Raw genomic sequence first — 24,562 nt, forward strand, 5'->3', positions numbered from 1 at the left:
TCCTGATGAGCAAGCTTCTGACTATCACATCAAACTGTGGCTCATCTCAGAACAATACGATCGGCAGTCCAAAATCAGATATGCGTGATCAATATTTCTCCCTGACTATGAGTTGGCCAGTGCCACCAAACGTAGTAGACCATCGACCGAACCTGTTTATATTAGTGGGTTCCGGTGACATTAGTCTAATGTGTATGGGGCCTTGAGTTCTCTGTACCCATTGAAAACACTTCACTTCTTATCTGAGTCATGTGTGTATGTTTATGGGGAAGTAGAAAGTGGGGATAGGTAGATGACCACTATCGTGGATGTATGGGCGTCTTTCATAAATGTATGTGGTGATTTCCAAATACATCAGCTATTGTTCTGATCCATTAGAAAAGCCTACGAAACAAGACTTATACACGTACATTCTACCTCCTTCTCCGTCCATCCCGGCCCCCTCTCTGCTGCTGTGTGAGCGTCTCAGCATTTCTAGAAGCCACAGTAGCAGAGCGGGAGCCAGGATGGTTGGAGAGGGAGTTGGAATGTAACACTGTATAACAATGCTGTAGTATAATTATAGCGCCATTATTTGGCATTGAGCACACTGAATTATATGCTGAAATATCAACAGCCATTCTAGGTTTCCGTGTATTGGCAGTTTTCGTGGATGATGGCCAAATATATATTGTCTCCAAGAATATATCTACCCTGTTACTAAAATCACTAAGGACATATTCACATCTAGCCAAAACCTCAGCTTCCGGAACGTCATCAAATCTGTAAATTTGAATCTGCATTTACCCAGCAATTTCATGTTTTGTATTTCAAAAGGAGAAATCCAAAACCATTAAAAAAAAACCAAACAAACAAAGATGCTGGTAGGTCATCGGGCAGATTTGATGTCCACAAATTTAGGTTGCATCCACCTGGCATAAAATAGCGTCATTCTGCGTTCTTCTGGGAACCCAGACATGCCTATGTAGCCTAAAGGCCGCTTTACACGCAACGACATCGCTAACGAGATGTCATTGGGGGTCAAGGAATTCGTGATGCACATCCGGCCTCGTTAGCGACGTTGTTGCATGTGAAACGCAGGAACGACCTGTTAACGATCAAAATTACTTACCATATCGTTGATAGTTGACCAGTCGTTCCTATCCCGATTATCGTTGCTGTTGCAGGACGCAGGTTGTTTGTCATTCCTGCGGCAGCACACATCGCTATGTGTGACACCGCAGGAACGAGGAACATCACCATATCTGCGGCCGCCGGCAATGAGGAAGGAAGGTGGTGGGCGGGATGTTCGGCCCGCTCATCTCTGCCCCTCCGCTTCTATTGGGCCGCCGCTTAGTGACTTCGCTGTGACGCCGAACGAACCCACACCTTTAGGAAGGAGGCGGTTCGCCGGCCACAGCGACGTCGCTAGGCAGATAAGTATGTGTGACTCTTCCTAGTGATGTTGTGCGCCACAGGCAGCGATTTGCCAGTGATGCACAACCGACGGGGGCGGGTACGCTTGTTAGCGATAAAATGCCCTTTAGCTGTTGCAACTACTTCCAAATATTCGAACATAGAGCACAACATTTTCCAACCCAAAGCTCAAATTAAAATTGTAGTGGACTGAATAGTATAAAAAAACCTTTGGGTGTTTGAATACAGGAGTAGAGGAAAAAAGTGGCACTAACCAATGCATTGCATAAAAGTCCACTTTATTGAGAATGGTGCTCTAAAAACATGCGAGAGACAAGCCGGGTGCAGGCACTACAGAGGACAATGGCTGTTTTGGGTCGTCCCCTGGAATGCCTGAACCCGGCTTCTCTCCCGCATGTCCTTCGAGCACCATTCTCAATAAAGTGGACTTTTATAATGCAATGGTTAGTGCCGCTTTTTTCCTCTACTCCTGGATTTGTTTTAGTACTTTGTTCTGATTACTAGCGTGCACCCTTTGCCAGCTCTACACGGAGTATCCGACCAGATTCCTCTCCCTGCAGCATCTGACAAGGAATTCCCTGTTGGTGTAAGACTGTACTTTTCTGTTGGCCTACTTTTGGGTGTTTGTCCATGTGCTTGCCCCTGTGTTATTCTGTAATGTCTCTATATTGTCTGAATATGTCCCCTTTCAATTGTAAAGTGCTCTGGAATATGTTGGCACTATAGAAATAAAAATTATTATTAATATTATTATTATTATTATTATTAATAATGCAGCTGGCTGTCTTTTGTCACTCATGAGAGGTAGAGTAGTCACCAGGGATGGACAAAGACAGAAGAGGGCCCTTGTATGAGGACAGCAAATGGGCCCTTCGGAGTCCACTGGTTCATCATATTACACCCCTGTGTCACATGGTGTCTGTCTCAAAACTTGCTGAGTGTCAGGACTACTTCTGACGCTGTTCACACAGCAGATTTGCACACTCCACACAATGCTGCTTTTGAGTTGCACAGACAGGCTCAGGCGTCGACCAGCTGTGCTCTTCTTAGTAATGCAGGAGTTAATTTTTGCTAGCCTGTGGATTACGTTTTGAGTCACATGTTACAGGAGAACTATCATAGTAGCATCCGCTCTTTTAAAGATGGTGGCGCCTGATCTCCAATGCCAATGATAGATTACGCAATCCCGGTCCTTGTGCTTTGAAATCTAGTTGCAGGGGAACTTCTGTGAGCTGTTTGGTGTGCTGTGGATATACCCTTGTTGTCTGATTATTTCCTCCTTTCCTTTAGTTTCCTCCTGATTGTCTGTACCTCTGTGAGTGATTGCTGTGAGTTTGAGTTTTGAGTTTTCCCCTGTCTGTTTATTTGTGTGGGATTAATCACTCCTGTCCCGGCCTCCTCCTGGGTGGAGGTAGGGGGCCACTAGACAAGGGTTGTTCAGGAGCTAGGGTAAGAAAGGCGGTCCAAACATCGTCACCTTCAGACGTATCTTTGGGATCAGGGTCAACGAGGGTTCTAGCCTGAGGGCCAGTTTAGGCTTCCTGTTCCTAGTGATCCCGTCACACCTCATGACACCCTGCTGCTGTTTTGGAGGTGGATATGGGCCTCTTTACCTCTTGGGCCCCTGTTCATTGCACTAATGGTATGTCAACCCCTGATAGCGATGTTTTAAGTCCTTGACACATGCCTTTGGATATTTTGTTTCCAAAAACAAAAAACACCCATCTGTACACAGTTGTTTCAGACTTCTTGTGTGAGAGACCTTTGACTAAAGGCCCCTTTACACACTGCAACATCGCTAACGACATCACTGTAACGTCACCGGTTTTGTGACGCAATAGCGACCTCCCCAGCGACATTGCAGTGTTTGAAACGCATCAGCGACCTGGCCCCCGCTGTGAGGTTGCTGATCGCTACAAATCTTTCAGGACCATTTTTTGGTCCTTTGTTTCCCGCTGTGCAGCATGCATTGGTGTGTTTGACACCATTACAACAACTTGGTTAGCGACTTCCCTTTCAAATAGCTGCTTTAACACGTCCCTAATGACCAGCTAGGTCGTTCTGCAGGTCCGCATCGTTGCTGCGTCGTTGGCCAGGTATGCCTGTTTGACAGCTCACCAGCGACTCAAAAGAGACTTTGTAGCGATCCCGGCCAGGTTGGGATCGCTGGTGGGATCGCTAGAAAGTCTCAGTGTGTACAGGGGCCTTAAGGATCAGTGGTACTTGCCAAACTGACGTAGTTAGACCAATCAGGAAGATAACGCTTCCTCCAAAAAAGGTCTGCAAATTACTTCTTCTCCTAGAAGAAGACTGTCTGAGTGGTGGCACTAAAGAGACAACTTTCTAAGTACAAGAAAGGTCTAGGGTTACTGATTCTCCATGTGGACACAGTAAACCAGACATTCGGAGACTTATAAACTGGGCAGTGCTACCCGGGGTATACAAAATACCTCCCTCTTCTGGAGGAAGAAAACGGTCTTCTAGGTGGCACTAGAGTCAGCTTCTTCTTCTTGGAGGAAAGCTAAGTTGCATATATTTTTTCCAGAGACCATTGCCTAGCCTACAAATGTCCCTACATTTGCTCGGTGGTCTCCACAAGGAGACGCATCCCCCCTAAAGGGGGCTTTACACGCTACGACATCGCTAATGCGAACTCGTTGGGGTCATGGAATTGGTGACGCACATCCGGCCGCATTAGCGATGCCGTCGCGTGTGACACCGATGAGCGATTTTGCATCGTTGCAAAAACGTGCAAAATCGCTCATCGGTGACATGGGGGTCCAGTCTCAAAAATCGTTACTGCAGCAGTAACGAGGTTGTTCCTCGTTCCTGCAGCAGCACACATCGCTCCGTGTGACACCGCAGGAACGGAGAAGCTCTCCTTAGTACTTACCTGCCTCCCGGCCGCTATGCGAAAGGAAGGAGGTGGGCGGGATGTTATGTCCCGCTCAGCTCTGCCCCTCCGCTGCTATTGGGCGGCCGCTCAGTGACATCGCTGTGACGTCGCTGTGACGCCGCACGGACCGCCCCCTTAGAAAGGGGGCGGTTCGCCGGTCACAGCGATGTCGCCGGGCAGGTAAGTATGTGTGACGGGTCTGGGCGATGTTGTGCGGCACGGGCAGCGATTTGCCCATGTCGCACAACAGATGGGGGCGGGTACCCACGCTGGCGATATTGGGACCGATATTGCAGCGTGTAAACCCCGCTTTATAGTAGAGAAACATGTTGTGATGATTTTAGAGTCTCCAGTCGCTTTTGTGGTCCTGTTGAGGTATCTGTGTAGGTTCCCTACCTCCAGGGGCAGGTGTAATGAGGTTGCCTGGTCACGGACCCGATAGCACCTGCTGAAAATACTGAGAATAATTATGTACACATGGATGCCAAGATCTTGTGAAAAACTGAATAATCATGATCCTTCCTTTTTCCTAATATACAAAGAAAGAAGCGCGATCTCAGCTCAGGGGATCCGAGGACAGGCAGATGTCTTACTAACAGATTGCCATGTGAATCTTTGACTTCACTAAGCCACTTCCCCATCACCCCTCTTGTACTATGACTTAAGAGACTTACGAACATCTGCTTTGCCATGTGCAGACACAAGCTGATGTCTCAAGTAAAAGCCGTGTTTGATTGCAATATTAGACACCTAGGCATCGAATGTACAAACCAAATGAGACCCGATTTATGTTGAGACCGCAAGAGTCGGGCCCGGCTTTTCCTGTTTTGCGATGAGTTGACCTGAATCCAATTGATTTTTTTTTTTTCATGTATTTTTTAGGAATAGAGATGGCACTGTCTGCTCCTCATATGGATTGCTGAGGACTGGAAGGAAGCCTGGTTGTTGAGGAGCATTGGACTTTTCACTATGGGAACAGCGACGGAAGAACTAGTGGTGGTAGAGGATGATGCCTCCTTGAATCCCTTGTGCTTCGAGTGTGGTCAGCAGCACTGGACCAGAGAGAACCACCTGTACAATTACCTGAATGAAGTGGACGATGACCTGGTATGCCACATTTGCCTTCAACCATTGCTACAGCCGCTGGATACCCCATGTGGCCACACGTTCTGCTACAAGTGCCTCAGAAACTTCCTACAGGAGAAAGACTTTTGTCCACTGGACCGAAAGCGGCTGCACTTTAAACTGTGTAAGAAATCCAGTATCCTGGTGCACAAACTGCTGGATAAGCTTGTTGTCTCTTGTCCGTTTTCCAATGCTTGCAAGGACACCATGCAGCGCTGTGATGTGGAGGCTCATCTCAAGAACAGGTGAGATTCCAGTATTATTAAAGGGATTCTGTCACCAGGTTTCTGCTATGCAGCATGATTTAGGGACAGAGATCCTGATTCCAGTGATGTATCACTGCTTGCTTCAATTTTTGATAAAATTACTGTTTTATCTGCTGCAGATCTACATGCTCTTAATGCTAAGCTCTGTGTAACCCAGATTACACCACTGATTGACAGTTTTCTGTGTACACTGTAAAAAGCTACTAATTAGTGGTGGAGGTGGGGTTATACAGAGCTCATGAAAGTGGAGGACCACAAGGCAGCAGGTTTACTAGTCCTTTAATGACAATTTCCTGCTGATAAAACTGTGCTTTTGTCAAAACTACAGCAATCAGTAAGTGACACACAGCTGGAATCAGAGTCTATGCCTCTACATTATATTGCTCTCACGTTAGGTGGCAAAAACTTGGTGACAGATTCAAAGTACGGGACTCTTCAATATCAGTAAAGAATTGATCAGCTTTCTTCTTGCAAGTTGTCTTGAATATTGGGCTTAATGTTATTTACATATCCGTGCCAGTTCTGGACCCAAATCAGATCAGTTAAAGAGAACCTGTCACCAGATTTGGGTTCTATAAGCTGCGGTCACCACCAGTGGGCTCTTATATACAACATTCTAACATGCTGTATATAAGAGCCCAGGCCGCTGTGTAGAACATAAAAAACACTTTATAATACTCACCTAAGGGGTGGTGCGGTGGAGTTGAGTCAGATGGGTGTCTCCGTTCTCCGGTGCCGGCGCCTCCTCTTTCGGCCATCTTTGTCATCCTTCTTCTTAGCCGGGGTGCATGACGCGTCCTATGTCATCCACACTGGCCGGCATTAAGGTTCTGCACATGCGCACTTTGATCTGCCACGAGCAAGGCAGATTAAAAGTATTGTAGTGCGCCTGCGTGGGACCGGCGAGTGTGTATGACATAGGAAGCATCATGCACACAGGGTTCAGAGGGAGGATGAAGATGGCCGAAAGAGGAGGTGCCGGCACCGGAGAACGGAGACGCCCATATGACCCAACTCCACTGCAGCGACAGTTTAGGTGAGTATTATAAAGTGATTGTTACGTTCTACACAGCGGCCTGGTTTCTTATATACAGCATGTTAGAATACTGTATATAAGAGCCCGGTGGTGGCCGCAGTTTATAGGCCCCAAATCTGATGACAGGTTCCCTTTAAAAAGTATTTAGCTGATTGCTTCCATGTTTAAAGTGAACCTGTCACATTGAAAATACAGTCCAATCTGAAGACATTATATTATAGAGCAGGAGGAGATGAACAAATGATATATAGTTGTTGTAGAAAACTATTCATTATAATCTGTAATTTATTGATCTAAATCCCAACTTATTCTGAGTTTAGCAGCTGAGTAGACAATTATATATGCACAAAGTTAATTTTAATCAATAGATCTTAGAATAATAATAATTTCCACAATTGGATGTGTTTAATAAAAATGTCCCTGTGCTGAGATAATCTTATATATCTGTCCCTGCTGTGTACTGTGTAATGGCCGTGTCTGACCATACAGGGACATGGTCTGATCATACCACATCTCCTGGGCAGGGGAGAAAGCAAAAGGGAGTATACAGACATTACAGCCTGGGATCAGCGCTGATTCTTTTTGTGAGGTAAAACATTTCCCTTCCTTATAAAAAATGTTTTACCTCTAAGAAAGAATAATTTGCAATCCCAGGCTGTAATGTCTGTATATTCTCTTTTACTTCCTCCCTGCCCAGGAGCTGTGGTATGATCAGACCATGTCCCTGTATGGTCAGACACAGCCATTACACAGTACATAGCAGGGACCCAAATACCCATATATTTTTTTTAAACACATTCAATTGTGGAAATTGTTATTAATCCAAGATCTATTGATTAAAATTAACTTTGTTTGTAGAAAATCCCCTTTAACAGCCTGAATTGTATTTGTCCATATAGAAATAACTGTCAATGATTGACTTAAGGGCACTTTACACGCTGCGTTATCGATATCACTAGCGAGCGTCCCCGCCCCGTCGGTTGTGCTTCACGGGCACATCGCTGCCTTTGGCACACAACATCGCTAACACCCGTCACACTACTTACCTGCTTAGCGACGTCGCTGTGGCCGGCAAACCGCCTCCTTTCTAAGGGGGAGGTTCGTTCGGCGTCACAGCGACGTCACTTAGCGGCCGCCCAATAGAAGCGGAGGGACGGAGATGAGTGGGACGTAACATCCCGCCCACCTGCTTCCGTCCTCATTGCTGGCAGCCGCAGGTACAAGGTTGTTCCTCGTTTCTGCGTTGTTACACGTAGCGATGTATGCTGCCGCAGAACAATGAACAACCTGCGTCCTGCAACAGCAACGATATTTGGGAATGGAATGACGCGTCAACGATCAACGATAAGGTGAGTAATTTTGATCGTTAATGGTCGTTTCTGCGTTTCACACGCAACGACGTCGCTAACGAGGCCGGATGTGCGTCACGAATTCCGTAACCCCCACGACATCTCGTTAGCGATATCGTTGCGTGTAAAGCAGCCTTAAGACCGCCCACTGGACTCTTAAACTTGAAATGAGATAGGATTTAGATTAATTACAATGTATATTTAATCCATTCCCATAAAACTATTTCTCTTTCTGTTCATCTCTTCCTGCTCCATAACATGCTGTCTGCAGATTGAACAGAATATGCAACATAACAAGTACCCTTTGAGTACAATTTGGGTTTAATTAAGTGTGTGTCTAAGTGAGTGCAAAATTCTACAACTTCTTCCACTTCCACTGATTATTGGAAGTTTGTCAAAAGGCTAAAAATAATCTGTATGGATATAAAATCTACATACATTTAAAGGGAACCTGTCAGCAGGATTTCACCCCTCAAAACTATTTATATGTGCATTTAATTCTTTCAAAGATGAACCCCGTAATACCTGTGCATGACCAGACTGTTCCTCTGTTTTGCAGAAATCAGTGTTTGAATTGATATGCAAATTAGGCTGAAGAGCTATTTGTAGATCTAAAGCTTGTGTCACTCCAGCTCTATTCCTCGCCCAGTGCAGCCTTCTCCTTTTTGGCATCCTCTATATGTGTGACTTTAGGAATCCTCAGTCAAACAGGAGGAGGCAGCGCCGGGCAGGGAATAGAGCTGGATATGGGCAGGGAATAGAGCTGGAGTGACAGAGGCTTTAGATCTACCACAGTTCTTCAGCCTCATTTGCATATCAATTCTAATGCTGATTTCTCAATAATGGAGGAACGGACCGGCCATGTACAGGTATTGCTGGACTTGTCTTTGAAAGAGCTACTACTGCACATATACATAATTTGGGGGAATAGAGCTGGAGATGGGTGGGGAATAGAGCTTGAGTGACATCGGCTTCAGATCTACCATAGATCTTTAGCCTCATTTGCATATCAATACAATTGCTGATTTCTCAGTAACGAAGGAACGGACTGGACATATAAAGGTATTGATGGACTTGTGTTTAATAGAATTACTGCACATATAAAGAGTTTGGAGGGTGAAATCCTGCTGACAGATTCTGTTTAAAGGTATGAATCAAAATTCACATGTTATATGCAAACCTTGCCATGAATTTCATTTTTTGTATTACAATGAAAGATTTTATGCACTGTAAATGTGCTTTTATATTTTTTCCTTTGCGTGTAAGCAAAATTATAAAATCTGTAACTAATGCAACTACATCTGCAACTAATCTGCCAATTCTGAACATACCCTAAAAATAAACATCATTGGAGAAAATATTAATTGCTAATTACATAGATATCTCACACCTTGACACAAACCATGATCAGCGCTAGATAGAAAGGATGCAGAATAAGAATATATAATCTTAAAAAAAAATCTTAAGATTAAAATGGACAAAAATATACATAAAATGAATCCATACAGAAAAAACTGGGACACTAAAATACTCTGTTTGCATATAGGAAGATATGAATAAAGTCTAATTAATCAACAATGTCTCAGTACTGTAGAACACATTTTTCTTTAAGCAGAATTTCAACAAAATAGTGCTAAAAGCATCAAATTAGAAGCAGTTATAATGCAAATACTTATATAAGTAAATTACGGTATACAGCAACCTGAAAGAAAGGAACAAAGTGAAAACAAACCAGTAGGTTTCGCACTGTGTGCTTCATCATGGGAGTGGTTATAGAATGTGAGGGACTAATGCTTATACCACTAATTGTTAAGCACAACATGGATATATTAGCATCCTTGCCACTCTGGTTGTACCATCATGCCACCAATATAAGTTTTGTGTCACGGTCATCTCTTTTTGTTGTAGAGACTAGTGACAGGTGCTGGGCCAGAGTCTTTGCTTCGAGACTCTGCATATTAAATGCTTTCCTTATTCTTTGACATGAGAGAGTTAATGTCTGAATCCCTTGTCAGCAAGCATTTCACCACTTCCTCAGGTGTTCCGGTCTGGGACCACTCCCAGTCCCTATATACACCCTTTGCTCCCAGCAGAGGGTGCTGGTTATTCTCATTCAGTTGGAAGCTTGGCCTGGAGGTGAAAGGAGCTGGAGGAGCCCTATCTGGTACTTGCTATGTTGGCTACAGTATCGGTGCTGACTACAGCAGTTTGTTGTGTGCTTTGTGTGGTATGGAAGTTTCCTAGTTCTCTGTTTTCTTCCTCCCTTTTATGTTGTTTTCCCCATGCACGTTTATTCGCTCCTTTGTGTGTGATTGCCTGTGTACGAGTTTTTTTTTCCTCCTGTCTGTGTGTATTTGTGGGGTTTGTGTTTACAGTCCCGGCTCACCCCTTGGGTGGAGGTGGGGGAGGGGATTTACATCAGGGCTGGCTTGGACAGGAGTTAGGAACATGCTGGCGACTCAGATCTCGCTACTATCATGCATACCTCTGAGCTAAGGGATAGCGCAGGGTTCCCAGTCTGAAGGTGAGCCTAGGTTGTCTATATTAATGTGTGTTATTTTGATTTTTTTCTACAATGTTGGATTGGCACATAGATTTCAGAATGTATATAGATAGGAAAATGTGAAATGATGAGAATCGGTGTCGTTATCAGTTATCTTTTTCTTTATGTAAATATTTTTTTTACTTTCTATTCTCTTCTTTCGCTCTGTTTCATCAGTACAGTATACAAATGTTACTGCTGTGATAATGGACAACACTGATTTCTTAAAACCAAATAATCAAAAATGCAATGGCTATAACTATGACCATGCTGTTTTATTTGATCGCTTCTATATGAGAGATATTACAAGATTTTTAGCCATTATGATTAATAAAGCTAGGAACTATCATTTTATGAAGGGTCGGATAGTTAGGTGACAGTCGCTTCAAATTTCATTTCCCTCTTGTTCTCAAAAAATAATTTTGAGTTTGGAAAACTCATCACATAGAAGTGCAAAAAAGATTTACCTTGTACCAAGTTCTCATTATATGGTTTCCGCAGACCACAAGTCTTACATTTCCTGCATTCTTTCCTCATTCTCCTTACCTTTCCTTGCTGTTAATTTTTCCTCTTGCAACTTATGATTTTTGCTTCTAGACGACAAGTTTCACAGTTATTTTTGGAAGGTAATACTAGACGTAAAATTTTGTGCTACAACTTGCCAATTTCATCACCCATAATTTTCTTATTTTCCTATAACATATTGCCATAAAAAATGGGAACAGCGATGGGATGGAAAATCACCCCACAATACACGCATGTTCAAGAGAAACTTAACACTCATTTTTAATCCAAAGTATTTTAACATCCTGGTATAAGTAGCAATATTTAACCATATAAAGAAGAGTACGCTACTTTTTTTATTCTTAAATGATTGGTGTAATAGGATGAACCTTCTGGACATCTTGTTAAACCTTTAGCAAAACAGGAAACGAATGAGATCATGTTTGGATTTGGAAATGTACAGGCATATTATTAGCAATCTTTAACCATTTATATCAGTTTACTCTTCTATTTTCTATTCTTATTAGTGTAACAAGATTAACATTCTGGATATCTTCATAAAACTGTAGAAAAACAGGAAACCAATGAGATCATTTTCAGATTCAGAAGTTTATACACATTATTTATATTCAGAAGATTCTCAAAGTGTTGCATTCATTAGCATTAGTTTACAAACTAGATTTAAATTTTTATTTTTTCTGTCTTTAAATTATAAAGCACCAAAAATGTTGTTTGTTTTTTTTAATTAACTTTTCCTCAATTCTGTAGTTTTTCTTTTACACATTGGATACAGCTGTATTAACAGTTAAAGTATAACAGTGTAAAGGTACCGTCACACTAAACAACTTACTAGCGATCCCAACAACGATACAACCTGATAGGGATCGCTGGTAAGTTGCTAGGAGGTCGCTGGTGAGATGTCACACTAAGCGACGCTCCAGCGATCCCACCAGCAACCTGGCCTGGCAGGGATCGCTGGAGCATCGCTACACGGGTTGCTGGTGAGCTGTCACACAGGCAGATCTCACCAGCGACCAATGACCAGCCCCCAGCCAGCAGCGACGCGTGGAAGCGATGCTGCGCTTGGCAACTAAGGTAAATATCAGGTAACCAACCCGATATTTACCTTGGTTACCGGTTCACACCACTTAGCGCTGGCTCCCTGCACACCTAGCCACAGTACACATCGGGTTAATTACCCGATGTGTACTCCGGCTACGTGTGCAGGGAGCAGGGAGCCGGCACTGACAGTGAGAGCAGCGGACGCTGGGAACGAAGGTAAATATCAGGTAACCAAGGGAAGGGCTTCTTGGTTACCCGATGTTTACCGTGGTTACCAGCGTCCACAGAAGCCGGCTCCTGCTCACTGCACATTTAGTTGTTGCTCTGTCGCTGTCACACACAGCGATGTGCGCTTCACAGCGGGAGAGCAACAACTAAAAAATGGTCCAGGACATTCAGCAACAACCAGCGACCTCACAGCAGGGGCCAGGTTGTTGCTGGATGTCACACACAGCAACATCGCTAGCAAGTTGTTCCTCAGAAGCGATGTTGCTAGCGATGTTGCTGTGTGTGACGTGGCCTTAACAGAACGTAATGACACAATCTCTATATTAGTGCAAAAAATGAAGGCGAGCAGGCAGTAGAGGTCATTGTTTTATAGCACATAGGGTCATTTACTGCTGACGACCTTCTTTGCTTCTCTCTTCAGCTTACAGCTTGCAGATTTTGATCTCCAGTGTAGACACGAAATGACGGAATTCCTGAGCCACCTATTATTATATTCCTATTATGATCAGAACAGTATTACAGGTTGCTTAAATTGACTTATAATGACTACAAATCCCCAAGAAAGTTATTAGTGCAATAATGGCCAAAAATATGGCACAGAGTGCTAGTTCTAGGTAATGTGAATACTTTATCAGCCGTCACAGAGCGCCTTGTGTCTTCTCTATCTTCCTGCATCCCATTTTTGCCTGTGGTTTTACTATGCTTTAATAAGAGTGGCTGAAACCCTGTCTCCTCTATAGAAAAAAAATTACGTAGGTGAAAACCAAGGAGGAGTAAAGCAATGAGTGAGGGCAATAGTAGACGTTACAGTTATGTTCCCCACACCTGAATGTGTTCTCTCTGTAATTTGCAAAGACACCAATATCATAAAAGACACATGGTAGGTGGAAGTCTTATTACAATAAGGTGGAACTCTTAAGGGTGCTTTACACGCTGCGACATCGCTAACGATATATCGTCGGGGTCACGTGTTTGGGACACACATCCGGCGTCGTTAGCGACATCGCAGCGTGTGACAGCTAGGAGCGATGATCAACGATCGCAAATATGGCAAAAATCGTTGATTGTTGACACGTCGCTACTTTTCATAATATCGTTGGTGGTGCATGCCGCTGGTTGTTCGTCGTTCCTGTGGCACCAAACATCGCTGTGTGTGGCACCGCAGGAACGACGAACATCTCCTTACCTGCCTCCACCGGAAGAGAAGGAAGGAAGGAGGTGGGCGGCATGTTCCGGCCACTCATCTCCGCAGCTCCTCTGCTATTGGGCGGCCATATTGTGATGCCGCTGTGACGCCGAATGCACCTCCCCCTTGAAAGAGGGATTGTTCGGCAGCAACAGCGACATTGCTGAACAGGTATATGCGTGTGACGCTGCCGTAGCGATATTGTTCGCTACGGCAGCGATCACCACATGTCACACGTACGACGGGGCGGGTGCTATTGCTCGCAACATTGCTTGCAATCGCTAGCGATGTTGCAGCATGTAAAGCACCCTTTAGTACATTAAGGTAGAAGTCTTATTACAATAACATGGAACTCTTAGTACAATAAGGTGGAAGTATTATTACAATATGGTGGAACTTTTATTACAATAAAGGAGAAGTCTTATTACCGATTTTGCATTAGCACTGAAGGTTGCTTCAAGTTACATCTCAGGTAACGTAGCAGGACTGCCTGACTCTCTCTAATGTATTGGGGTCTTCTAACATCAATCTGTCAGGGGAAGTTTCAGTGCACAAACCTTTTGTTCTCATGTAGGAGGGGGTCGAGCCCTACAATGTGAAGAATATGGTTATGTAGAGTGCAATGTGTTATGCTTATTGCTAAATGTGTATGTTGATGTGTTATGCTGCTAGTTGGGTGCAGGTTTCGGATACAGTAGAGCAGGACTGTTACCAAAGGCGCCACCTAGTGGCTGGGCTGATATATGGGCAGAATGAAAGAGATGGGAATAAAGGGGTAGTGACAGATGTGGAAAGAGGGCGGTTAGGAGGTCTCAAGAGAAGCCAGTAAAGCATGGGGTTCAAGAGTAAGAAGACGTGGCCTTGATACTAGGGCCAGTCAGGGAACCATTAGGTAACCTTTAGAGGTCTAGAGCCTATGCCTCCCTTGGCGGGCATATAGAGTCATCTGGCACTCAGAATCGGACGAAGGTGAGTGGAGTCAGTAGGAAGGAGACATAGACCCCGGAGATTGAGGACATGATCCAAGATAGCAGACGGGTTGAGAGGTAGTACATCACACTGAGAGAAAGGAAGCAAAGTTAGGCCATGTCTGTCATAAGAATAAAGTGAACTTTCTGGTTGGATATGTGAGCACTGGTGTCACATGTGTTACTAACTATCTATGATGGTGACCACCAGCGGGGTGACTGATACTGGCCTGAAAAAACTTGTAAGTGTCGTGTACCCCACCCGAGGTACCATCCGCACACAGTTGCTCTTTAGCAAAGGAATGTAGCACCCAAGCAGCCTGGGGTCGGCACCTTCCTTTACTCTTATGAGATGTCATTGATAGAGGTGTCTGGGAGTGCCTTAAGATGAGTTTAGGTGGAAAGTGTCAATCAACAGTATAGCAATTCGATCTATGCTTAATATAAAGAGTAACCATTGTTTTATTTAATAAATCAATAGTGCACATAAAAATAAGTGACTTTGTTATATATATTATCAAATAAATCTGCTTCTTTTCCTGTACTTCTCTTTCATCCTCAATTCATGGGTAATATAGTCCGTATTCAGTGACCAAAGATTTTCCTTATGCTGGAAGAGCAGATGAGAGTTGGTGCTCTTAAAATTCTATAGAGAAGGATGGGAGGGGTAAAGGAAGGAGCCAGAGGCAGGGACACAGATTAGGCTGCGAGTTCTGCTGGAGAGACAGTTACAGTTTTCCATAGAACGTTATGAGAACCAACTGACATCTCCTGTCTGAGTAATGGGAACATTTGTATTCACTAAGACAAATTTTACCCAAGAATTGAGAATTTTGAAAATAAAAAATAAATCGCAGAGAAGAAAGAATCATATTTCTCTGATAAGATATATTAAAAAGTTTCTAATTTTGATGCGTACTATTGATGTATGGAAAAAGAATGAAACAATGATTACTCTTTAAAGGGAACCTGTCACGAGGTTTTTCCCTTATAAGCTGTGGCCACCATCAGTGAGCTCTTATATACAGCATTCCAGAATACAGTGTATAAGAGCCCAGGCTGCTCTGTATAATGTAAAAAACACCTTTATTATACTCACCTAGGGGGCGGTCCAGTCTGATGGGTGTCACTGCCTTTGGTCCGGCGCCTCCTCCATCTTGTGCAATCCCCATCCTCCTTCCAAGCCTCGTGTGGATGATATGTCCTACGTCATTCACACAGATGCCTCCATTGCGCCCCTGCGCATGCGCACTGTGATCTGCCCTGCTGAAGGCAGAGCAAAGTATTGTAATGCGCAGGTGCAAGGAAAAGTCAAAGACCGCCCGCGCATGTGCATTACAGTGCTTTTGATCTGCCCTCAGCACAGCAGATCAAAGTGCGCATGCGCAGGCGTGCAATGGCGGCCTGTGTGTGGATGACGTTGGACACATCATTCACATGGGGCTGAGAAGAAGGAGAACGGCAACTGCAAAAGATAGAGGAGGCGCCGGACCGAGAGAAGCGGCTCTCATCGGTCCGGCCCCCCCTATAGGTAAGTATAATAAAGGTGTTTTTTACATTATACAGAGCGACCTGGGCTCTTATATACAGTATTCTATTTTTTTTGAATAGTGGCATTATGATCAGGAGCAAGATAACGTGATAGATCTGATGTTGATAAACACCTTATCTATAGTTAAATTCTTATTCCCATAGGAGACGTTGGAGAGTAGGTCACCCTGAACTGCATCTGATTCGGAATACTTCTATTCTGAAGAGTCTATTTGTGTAAGAGTTTCTATTTGTGTATTTAACGCAGCAGCATATAACGTATGTATCCACGCAGTTTTCTGTACCGTCAGCAATCCTCTGTAGCAGCGCTTGCAGTGTTCTGTATGAGAATACCATTAATATCGAGAGGAGGCAGACAGCCGCTAGCAGTCCTCAGCCCAGAGACCACACTTCCGAAATACCTCGCATCTATATATTTAGAGTAAAACTTTGTAATAGAACTGACATAATGAAACAATCTCTATACTATTGCAAAAACTGATCAAGGCCAGGCAGTAGAGGTCATTGTTTCGTAGCGCATTGGGTCATTCACTGTTTGCGACCTTCTTTGCTTCTCTCTTCAGCTTACGGCTTGCAGATTTTGATCTCCAATCTAGACAAGAAAATGACAGAATTCCCCAGCCACCTATTATTATATCCCTATTATGAGCAGCGCAGTGTTACAGGTTACTTTAACTGTGTTCTAATGACTACAATTCCCCAAGAAAGTGATTGTAAAGAATTGAGTGAGCAATCACTCCACCATCTCAGACTTTTTTAGTTCTCCAATCACATCCATAAGGTTAGTGCTTGGGGGCCAAAATGGTATATTATGTTAAAGGGAATCTCTCAGCAAGTTTTTGCTACCTCATCTGAGAGCAGCATAATGTAGGCAAAGAGATCCTGAGTTCAACAATGTATCACTTAGATTAATGTGTGTAAAGCGGGCTTTACACGCTACAATATATCTAATGATGTGTCGGCGGGGTCACGTCGTAAGTGACGCACATCCGGCATCGTTAGTGATATTGTAGTGTGTGAAACCTACGTGCGATTGCGATTGAACGAAAAACCATTGATCGCATACACGTCGTTCAATTACTAAAAATTGAACATCCGGTTGTTCATTGTTCCCGAGGCAGCACACATCGCAGTGTGTGACACTCCGGGAACGATGAACACAGCTTACCTGCGTCCTGCCTGCAATGCAGAAGGAAGGAGGTGGGGGGATGTTTATGTCCCGCTCATCTCCGCCCCTCCGTTTCTATTGGCCGGCTGCCGTGTGACGTCGCTGTGACGCCGAACGTCCCTCCCACTACAGGAAGTGGTTGTTCACCGCCCACATCGAGGTCATATGGAAGGTAAGTACGTGTGACGGGATTTAATCGTTTGTGCGACACGGGCAACAAATTCAACGTGCCGCACATACGATGGGGGCGGGTGCGATCGCATACGAGATCGCATATGTAATTGTAACGTGTAAAGCAGGCTTTACAGTTCTGAGACAATCAGGATTTATAGCTTTAGCAATGTAGCAGAGCTGAGAGAGCTGTCGCCGCCCACACCAGGCTCTCTATAGCGATTGTTCATTGACAGTGAGGTGCCAATCAAAGGAGGAGGCGTGACATTGTAGTCTGAGCAATGAGAAGTCCTGCTGATTAATCAAACATAGGAAATGAACAACAGATTGGACCTTGACAAGACAGACATCCCTGAATTCTATGTTTTAACCCTTTAAGCATGCTGGCTTCAGATTGCATAGCAAAAACTTGCTGACAGATTCCCTTTAAATAAAGAGTAGTAGAGCTGAATATAATGTTAGAGGATTACTTTTGGCCTTTATGATTGATGTTCTCTCTTTAAGTTAAATAGCCAATGTTTCATCAAGAAAAAATGGGGGTGAGGGTCTGGCCTGTGGAGCTCTTAGCAATCATCCCAATAAAGGGGCTTCCTGCATGCATTATTGAAGATCCTTTAGGACAGACCCCTAATAATCAAACCTTAATTAAAGGGAAACAAACATCAGGATTTTGGCATATAAGGTAAAGCCAGTGCAGTACTGGCACTATCAGGCACAGGCTGTACATACCATTAGAGGGCAGCTCGGATGTTTAGGCTGTGAAATCCATGTTTATAAAGCTTGAAAATTCATCATGTTTTTGATTGACGTGTGCACCTCTGCTGATAATATCCGGGCGGGTTATGCACATGGATTTCACAGCCTAAACATCCGGGCTGCCCACTAATGGTGTGTACAGCCTGTGCCTGATAGTGCCAGCACTGCACTGGCTTTACCTTATATACCAAAATCCTGATGTTTGGTTCCCTTTAATTAATCACCTATCTCAAGGTTAGGGAAGTAGTGTTGAAGTTTCAGCCAAATTATTCACATGTTTTCTAGGAAAGCCTTTAGGAATCTCATGCGGTGCTCAGTTCCACACTCACAGGGTGCTGCTACGGTGTCAGACTCTGTTCGTATTGTAGCATCTGACAGGCAACCGGAAGTCTCCTAGTTGCTCAGCCTGAGCCAGGCATCGGCTAATTCATTTCCATTGGTCCGCAGCCCTGCAGGAGTTAATTCTTGTGGATTTGTGTTTGGCTCCTGGAAGCTGGTTGCTAACTATCACCCACAGCTGTCTCTTTCCTATTTAAAGTATGGGAGCCTGTGGTTCTGAGCCGATATTAGCTTCTGCATAGCTCCAGCGATTCCGGTCTTAGTGGTGATCTAGTTTTTGGTGATCGATAGTTGCTATTTTAAGTGGTGTGGAAGTTTCCCTGTTGTGCATTTACTTACTTTCCTTTTTTCTTTATTCCTCTATACAGTCATGGCCAAAAGTTTTGAGAATGACACCAAAATTACATTTTCACATGATCTGTTGCCCTCTGGTTTTTAATTGTGTTTGTCTGATGTTTACATCACATACAGAAATATAATTGCAATCATATTATGAGTACCAAAAGGTTATATTGACAGTTAGAATGAGTTAATGCAGCAAGTCAATATTTGCAGTGTTGACCCTTCTTCTTCAGGACCTCTGCAATTCTCCCTGGCATGCTCTCAATCAACTTCTGGACCAAATCCTGACTGATAGCTGTCCATTCTTGCATAAACAATGCTTGCATTTTGCCAGAATTTGTTGGTTTTTGTTTGTCCACCCGTCTCTTGATGATTGCCCACAAGTTCTCAATGGGATTAAGATCTGGGGAGTTTCCAGGCCATGGACCCAAAATCTCTATGTTTTGTTCCATGAGCCATTTAGTGATCACCTTTGCTTTATGGCAAGGTGCTCCATCATGCTGGAAAAGGCATTGTTGGGCGCCAAACTGCTCTTGGACAGTTGGGAGAAGTTGCTCTTGGAGGACATTCTGGTACCAGTCTTTATTGATGGCTGTGTTTTTAGGCAAGACTGTGAGTGGTGCGATTCCCTTGGCTGAAAAGCAACCCCACACATGAATCGTTTCAGGATGCTTAACAGTTGGCATGAGACAAGACTGGTGGTAGCGCTCACCTCTTCTCCTAATAAGCTGTTTTCCAGATGTCCCAAACAATCAAAAAGGGGTTTCATCTGAGAAAAATACTTTACCCCAGTCCTCAGCAGTCCACTCCCTGTACCTTTTGCAGAATATCAGTCGGTCCCTGATGTTTTTTCTGGAGAGTAGTGGCTTCTTTGCTGCCCTCCTTGAAACCAGGCCTTGCTCAAGCAGTCTCCGCCTCACAGTGCGTGCAGAAGCACTCACACCAGCCTGCTGCCATTGCTGAGCTAGCTCGGCACTGCTGGTAGTCCAATCCCGCAGCTGAAACAGTTTTAAGATACGGTCCTGGCGTTTGCTGGTCCTTCTTGGGCGCCCAGGAGCCTTTTTGGCAACAATGGAAGCTGTCTCCTTGAAGTTCTTGATGATGCAATAGATTGTTGACTGAGGTGCAATCTTTGTAGCTGCGATACTCTTCCCTGTTAGGCCATTTTTGTGCAGAGCAATGATGGCTGCACGTGTTTCTTTAGAGATAACCATGGTTAACTGAAGAGAAACAATGATACCAAGCACCAGCCTCCTTTTAAAGTGTCCAGTGGTGTCATTCTTTCTTAATCATGACTGATTGATCGCCAGCCCTGTCCTCATCAACACCCACACCTGTGTTAATGGAACAATCACTAAAACAATGTTAGCTGCTCCTTTTAAGGCAGGAATGCAATGATGTAGAAATGTGTTTTGGGGGTTAAAGTTAATTTTCTTAGCCAATATTGACTTTGCAAGTAATTGCTGTTAAGCTGATCACTCTTTATGACATTATGGAGTATATGCAAATTGCCATTAGAAAAACTTAAGCAGTAGACTTTGTAAAAATTAATATTTGTAGCATTCTCAAAACATTTGGCCATGACTGTAGATGATTGACTGAACCCACCAAAACCAAGGATTTCAATCCAATGTTTAGTAAACATTGTTTAAATACAAATTATTTTGTACATACCGTTAAATCCATTAAATCAGAATTTACTGAACCAGCAATCGCACATTTTGATATAATGAGGTGTGGCGCATATTAACCCTTCACCACCTGGCGATTTTCAGTTTTTTTGTTTTATTTCTTATTGTCTCATTTTTTGGGATCTGGGGCTCAGTGATGGCTTATTTTTTGCTTTCTGAGCTGATGTTGTTAATGATACTATTTTGGCATAGATGTAACATTTTGATCGCCTCTTATTGCATTTTATTACAATGCTGCTGTGACCAAACAAACATAATTCTGGTGTTTTTATTTTTTTTTTTTCTAATTATGTTGTGTATCGATCAGATTAATTTATTTTATATTTTGATATTTCTAAGTGCGACGATACCAAATCTGTGTATTTTTTATTCTTATTGTTTTTTCAGTGGGGCAAAAGTAGTGTGATTTGAGCGCTTGTGGGGTTTTTTCTTTTAAAAACTTTTTTTTACACTTTTTATTGTTTTTACTAGTTCACATAGGGGACTTGAAACTGGAATCATCTGCTCGCTTGTGCTGTACAGAGCAGGATCAACACAGCTCTGTAGAGCACACATGCTGACTTCCTATGAATGCCGGCGTTCACAGGAACTACGTTATGACAGTAACAGAGTCATCAACTGACCCCTGGCTGTCCTGCAACCCATTGGCACATCATAATCACGATATGGCATGCCGATGGCAGGCAAGCAATGACATGCTCCCCGCCAACGTGTATTAAATCCCATTGACCGTGCGATTTTAACTAGTTTTACAGGCGAAGGTAGATCTCTGATGCACCCGCTACTGTAAGAGGCACATTATGGCTGATCAGATCTGCCAACATGTGCAGGGAAACATGTGGGCTCTTTAAGAGAGAGCCCGCATCAAAGGGATAGACACGTCTTTGGATGTACCGGTACGTCCAAGGACATGGAGGGGTTAAATGGAATCTGAAGGTAGGATCGTTCTTCGTAAACCATCTACATGGGCCTTTAGGTCATAGGAAGCTGAATCAAAAGATAGCATGATATGTGGGATCCAATATCTTATTCCAGAGAAATCCATATTTTTCTTACAGTTAAATAACTATTAAGATTTATGGATCGGACACTTTATCTCAATGAGAATCTGCCTCCAAATCATATTTTAAATAGAAGGGGAAATTTCCAGTGTGATATGTGATGGCCGCTCTCTGCTCTCCTTGCAGAGCTGTGTGGGATTAAAACTGTCACAATGCAACATTATTATTACCTATTATTATAACGCCATTTATTCCATGGCGCTTTACATGTTAATGTAACATAATAAAAACAGGTATAATAATCATGAACAATACAAGGCACAGACAGGTACAGGAGGAGAGAGGACTCTGCCCGCGAGGGCTCAGAGTCTACAGGGATGGGTGAGGATACAGTAGGTGAGGGTAGAGATAGTCATGCGATGCTGTGGTGGACTGAGGGTTACTGCAGGTTGTAGGCTTGTCGGAAGAGGTGGGTATTGAGGTTCCTTCTGAAGGTTTCCATGGTAGGCTAGAATCTGATATGTTGGGGCAGAACGTTCCTGAGTATGGGGGAGGCACAGCAGAAATCTGGTAGGCGATTGTGGGAAGAGGAGATAAGTGGGGAAGTGAGAAGGAGATCTTATGCAGAGCGAATGCTGCGTACAAGTAAGTTCCAGGAGACTAGGTCACAGATGTATGGAGGAGACAAGTTGAGGATGGCTTTGTATATCATGATTAGTGTTTTGAAACAGATTCTTTGGGCAATGGAAAGCCAATGAAGGGATTGGCAGTGAGGAGAAGCCAGGGAATAGCAGGGGTACAGATGGATTAGAAGTTTAAACTACACTGTAGGGGTGTGAGAGGGTTAAAAGGGAGGCCACAGAACAGGAGGTTGCAGTAGTTGAGGCAAGAGATGATGAGGGTATCCACTAGTGTTTTTGTAGATTCTTGGTCAACCAATGCGGATACGGGAAATATTTTTGAGTTGGAGTCAGCAGAAAATGGAAAGGGCTTGGATATGTGGCTTGAAGGAGAGAACAGAGTCGAGGCTTACCCCCAAGCAGCGAGCACGTGGGACTGGGATTAAATATATCTGCAGGTACCTCTCAGCTTCAGCTTCCATTTCACAGGCAGCCAGTGTTACAATATTGTTACACTACAGCAGAGCTGTGAGAGCTACAGAAGACGTGTTCGTAATGAGACAAAGCTCTGTACTGTTAGTTACAGTACATGCCTCACACTGGTAACGTCCCCTTTCATTTACAATTTGCTCTGAGGGGCAGATTCTCATCAAGATCAGTGTCCGGCTGTTAGATCTTACCCCCCCATTTACATATAAGAAAATGGATTTATCTAGAACAGGGGTCTCAAACTCGGCTGGGTGTATGGGCCGCACAGAGGAAAAAAATAATTTGGGGGACCGCATTCTTTGCAGGACAAAGTGACATTTTTATTGGTACCATATATTTTTTTTACACACCTTTGGATCACTGATTTTGAACATTTTTCACTTATTATAACAAATGTGCACATTCTTTGTTTAAATATAAAAAAAATTTGATGGTAAAAAAAAGGTCATGCCTTATTTTGTTTGGTTTTTTTACATTTTATTCCTTTCTTGCAACTAATAGTGTTACAATTATTACTATATAGGAATTTTGGCCAACATCTTTTAGTAATGTTCCCCATCTTGTTGTAATGTGCCCATCCTTGTCCCCTTGTAGTATTGTGCCCCATCCTACTCCCCATCCTACAGTAATGTGCTCATCCTTGTCCCCATCCTATTGTAATGCCCCCAGCCTTGTCCCCATCTTATCGTAATGTGCCCATCCTGTAGTAATGTGTCCATCCTTGTCCCCATCTTATAGTAATGTTCCCCATCCTTGTCCCCTCGTAGCAATCTCCCTATCCTGCAGTAATGTCCCCATCCTATAGTTGTCCCATTCAATTGTAATGTGCCCATCCTACAGTAATGTCCCCATCCTATAGTAATGTGCCAACCTTGTCCCCATCCTGTAGTAATGTCCCCAGCCTTGTCCCCATCTTATCATAATGTCCCCATCCTGTAGTAATGTCCCCAGCCTTGTCCCCATCTTATCATAATGTGCCCATCCTGTAGTAATGTGTCCATCCTATAGTAATGTCCCCAGCTTTATCCCTATCCTATAGTAATATTCCCCATCCTTGTCCCCTTGTAGTAATGTCCCTATCCTGTAGTACTGTGCCCATCCTAGTCCCCATCCTATAGTAATGTGCCCACCTTGTCCCCATCCTATTGTAATGTCCCCATCCTTTAGTACTGTCCCCAGCCTTGTCCTCATCCCATAGTCATGTGCCCACCTTGTCCCCATCCTATAGTCATGTGCCCACCTTGTCCCCATCCTATAGTCATGTGCCCACCTTGTCCCCATCCTATACTCATGTGCCCACCTTGTCCCTATCCTATAGTAATGTGCCCACCTTGTCCATATCCAATAGTAATGTGCCCACCATGTCCCCATCCTATAGTCATGTGTCCACCTTGTCCCCATCCTATAGTCATGTGCCCACCTTGTCCCCATCCTATAGTCATGTGCCCACCTTGTCCCCATCCTATAGTCATGTGCTCACCTTGTCCCCATCCTATAGTCATGTGCCCATCCTGTAGTAATGGGTGGGGGGGCAGTGGTGACGGCGGCTGAAAGGGGGCAGTAGTTATATCTTACCGATCGCTCTCCTCAGCTTCCATAGACGCTGGAGTGGAGCTGAGGGGAGCGGTCTCCGGACCCAGATCCACAGTGATTGGAGAGATCGGTCACACGACCGGTCTCTCCAATCAGAGCTGGGGGCGGGTGAAACAGAAGTCACCCAGCTCCAGCCAAAGATCAGTGCTATAGCTGCACTGATCATGGTTGGATTTCAATGTTTTAGCCATTTTCAATGGTTGAAACATTACAGTGGCTGTGATTGGCTGAGCGGTGTTCGTCAGCCAATCACAGCCTCCGTA

General features: G+C 43.9%; 1 protein-coding gene across 1 annotated transcript in view; it reads left to right on the top strand.

The window, feature by feature from the left end:
- LNX2 (ligand of numb-protein X 2) overlaps nucleotides 1–24,562 on the top strand; it is a 304,857-nt gene that overhangs the window by 162,056 nt on the left and 118,239 nt on the right. The window contains exon 2 of the mRNA XM_075334627.1: nucleotides 5,195–5,682. Coding sequence (XP_075190742.1) covers nucleotides 5,282–5,682 — 401 coding nt within the window. The 5' untranslated portion in view covers nucleotides 5,195–5,281. The remainder of the gene's footprint in view (nucleotides 1–5,194; nucleotides 5,683–24,562) is intronic.

The sequence above is a fragment of the Anomaloglossus baeobatrachus genome, chromosome 2 (assembly GCF_048569485.1).
Source record: "Anomaloglossus baeobatrachus isolate aAnoBae1 chromosome 2, aAnoBae1.hap1, whole genome shotgun sequence".
NCBI classification, from domain to species: domain Eukaryota; kingdom Metazoa; phylum Chordata; class Amphibia; order Anura; family Aromobatidae; genus Anomaloglossus; species Anomaloglossus baeobatrachus.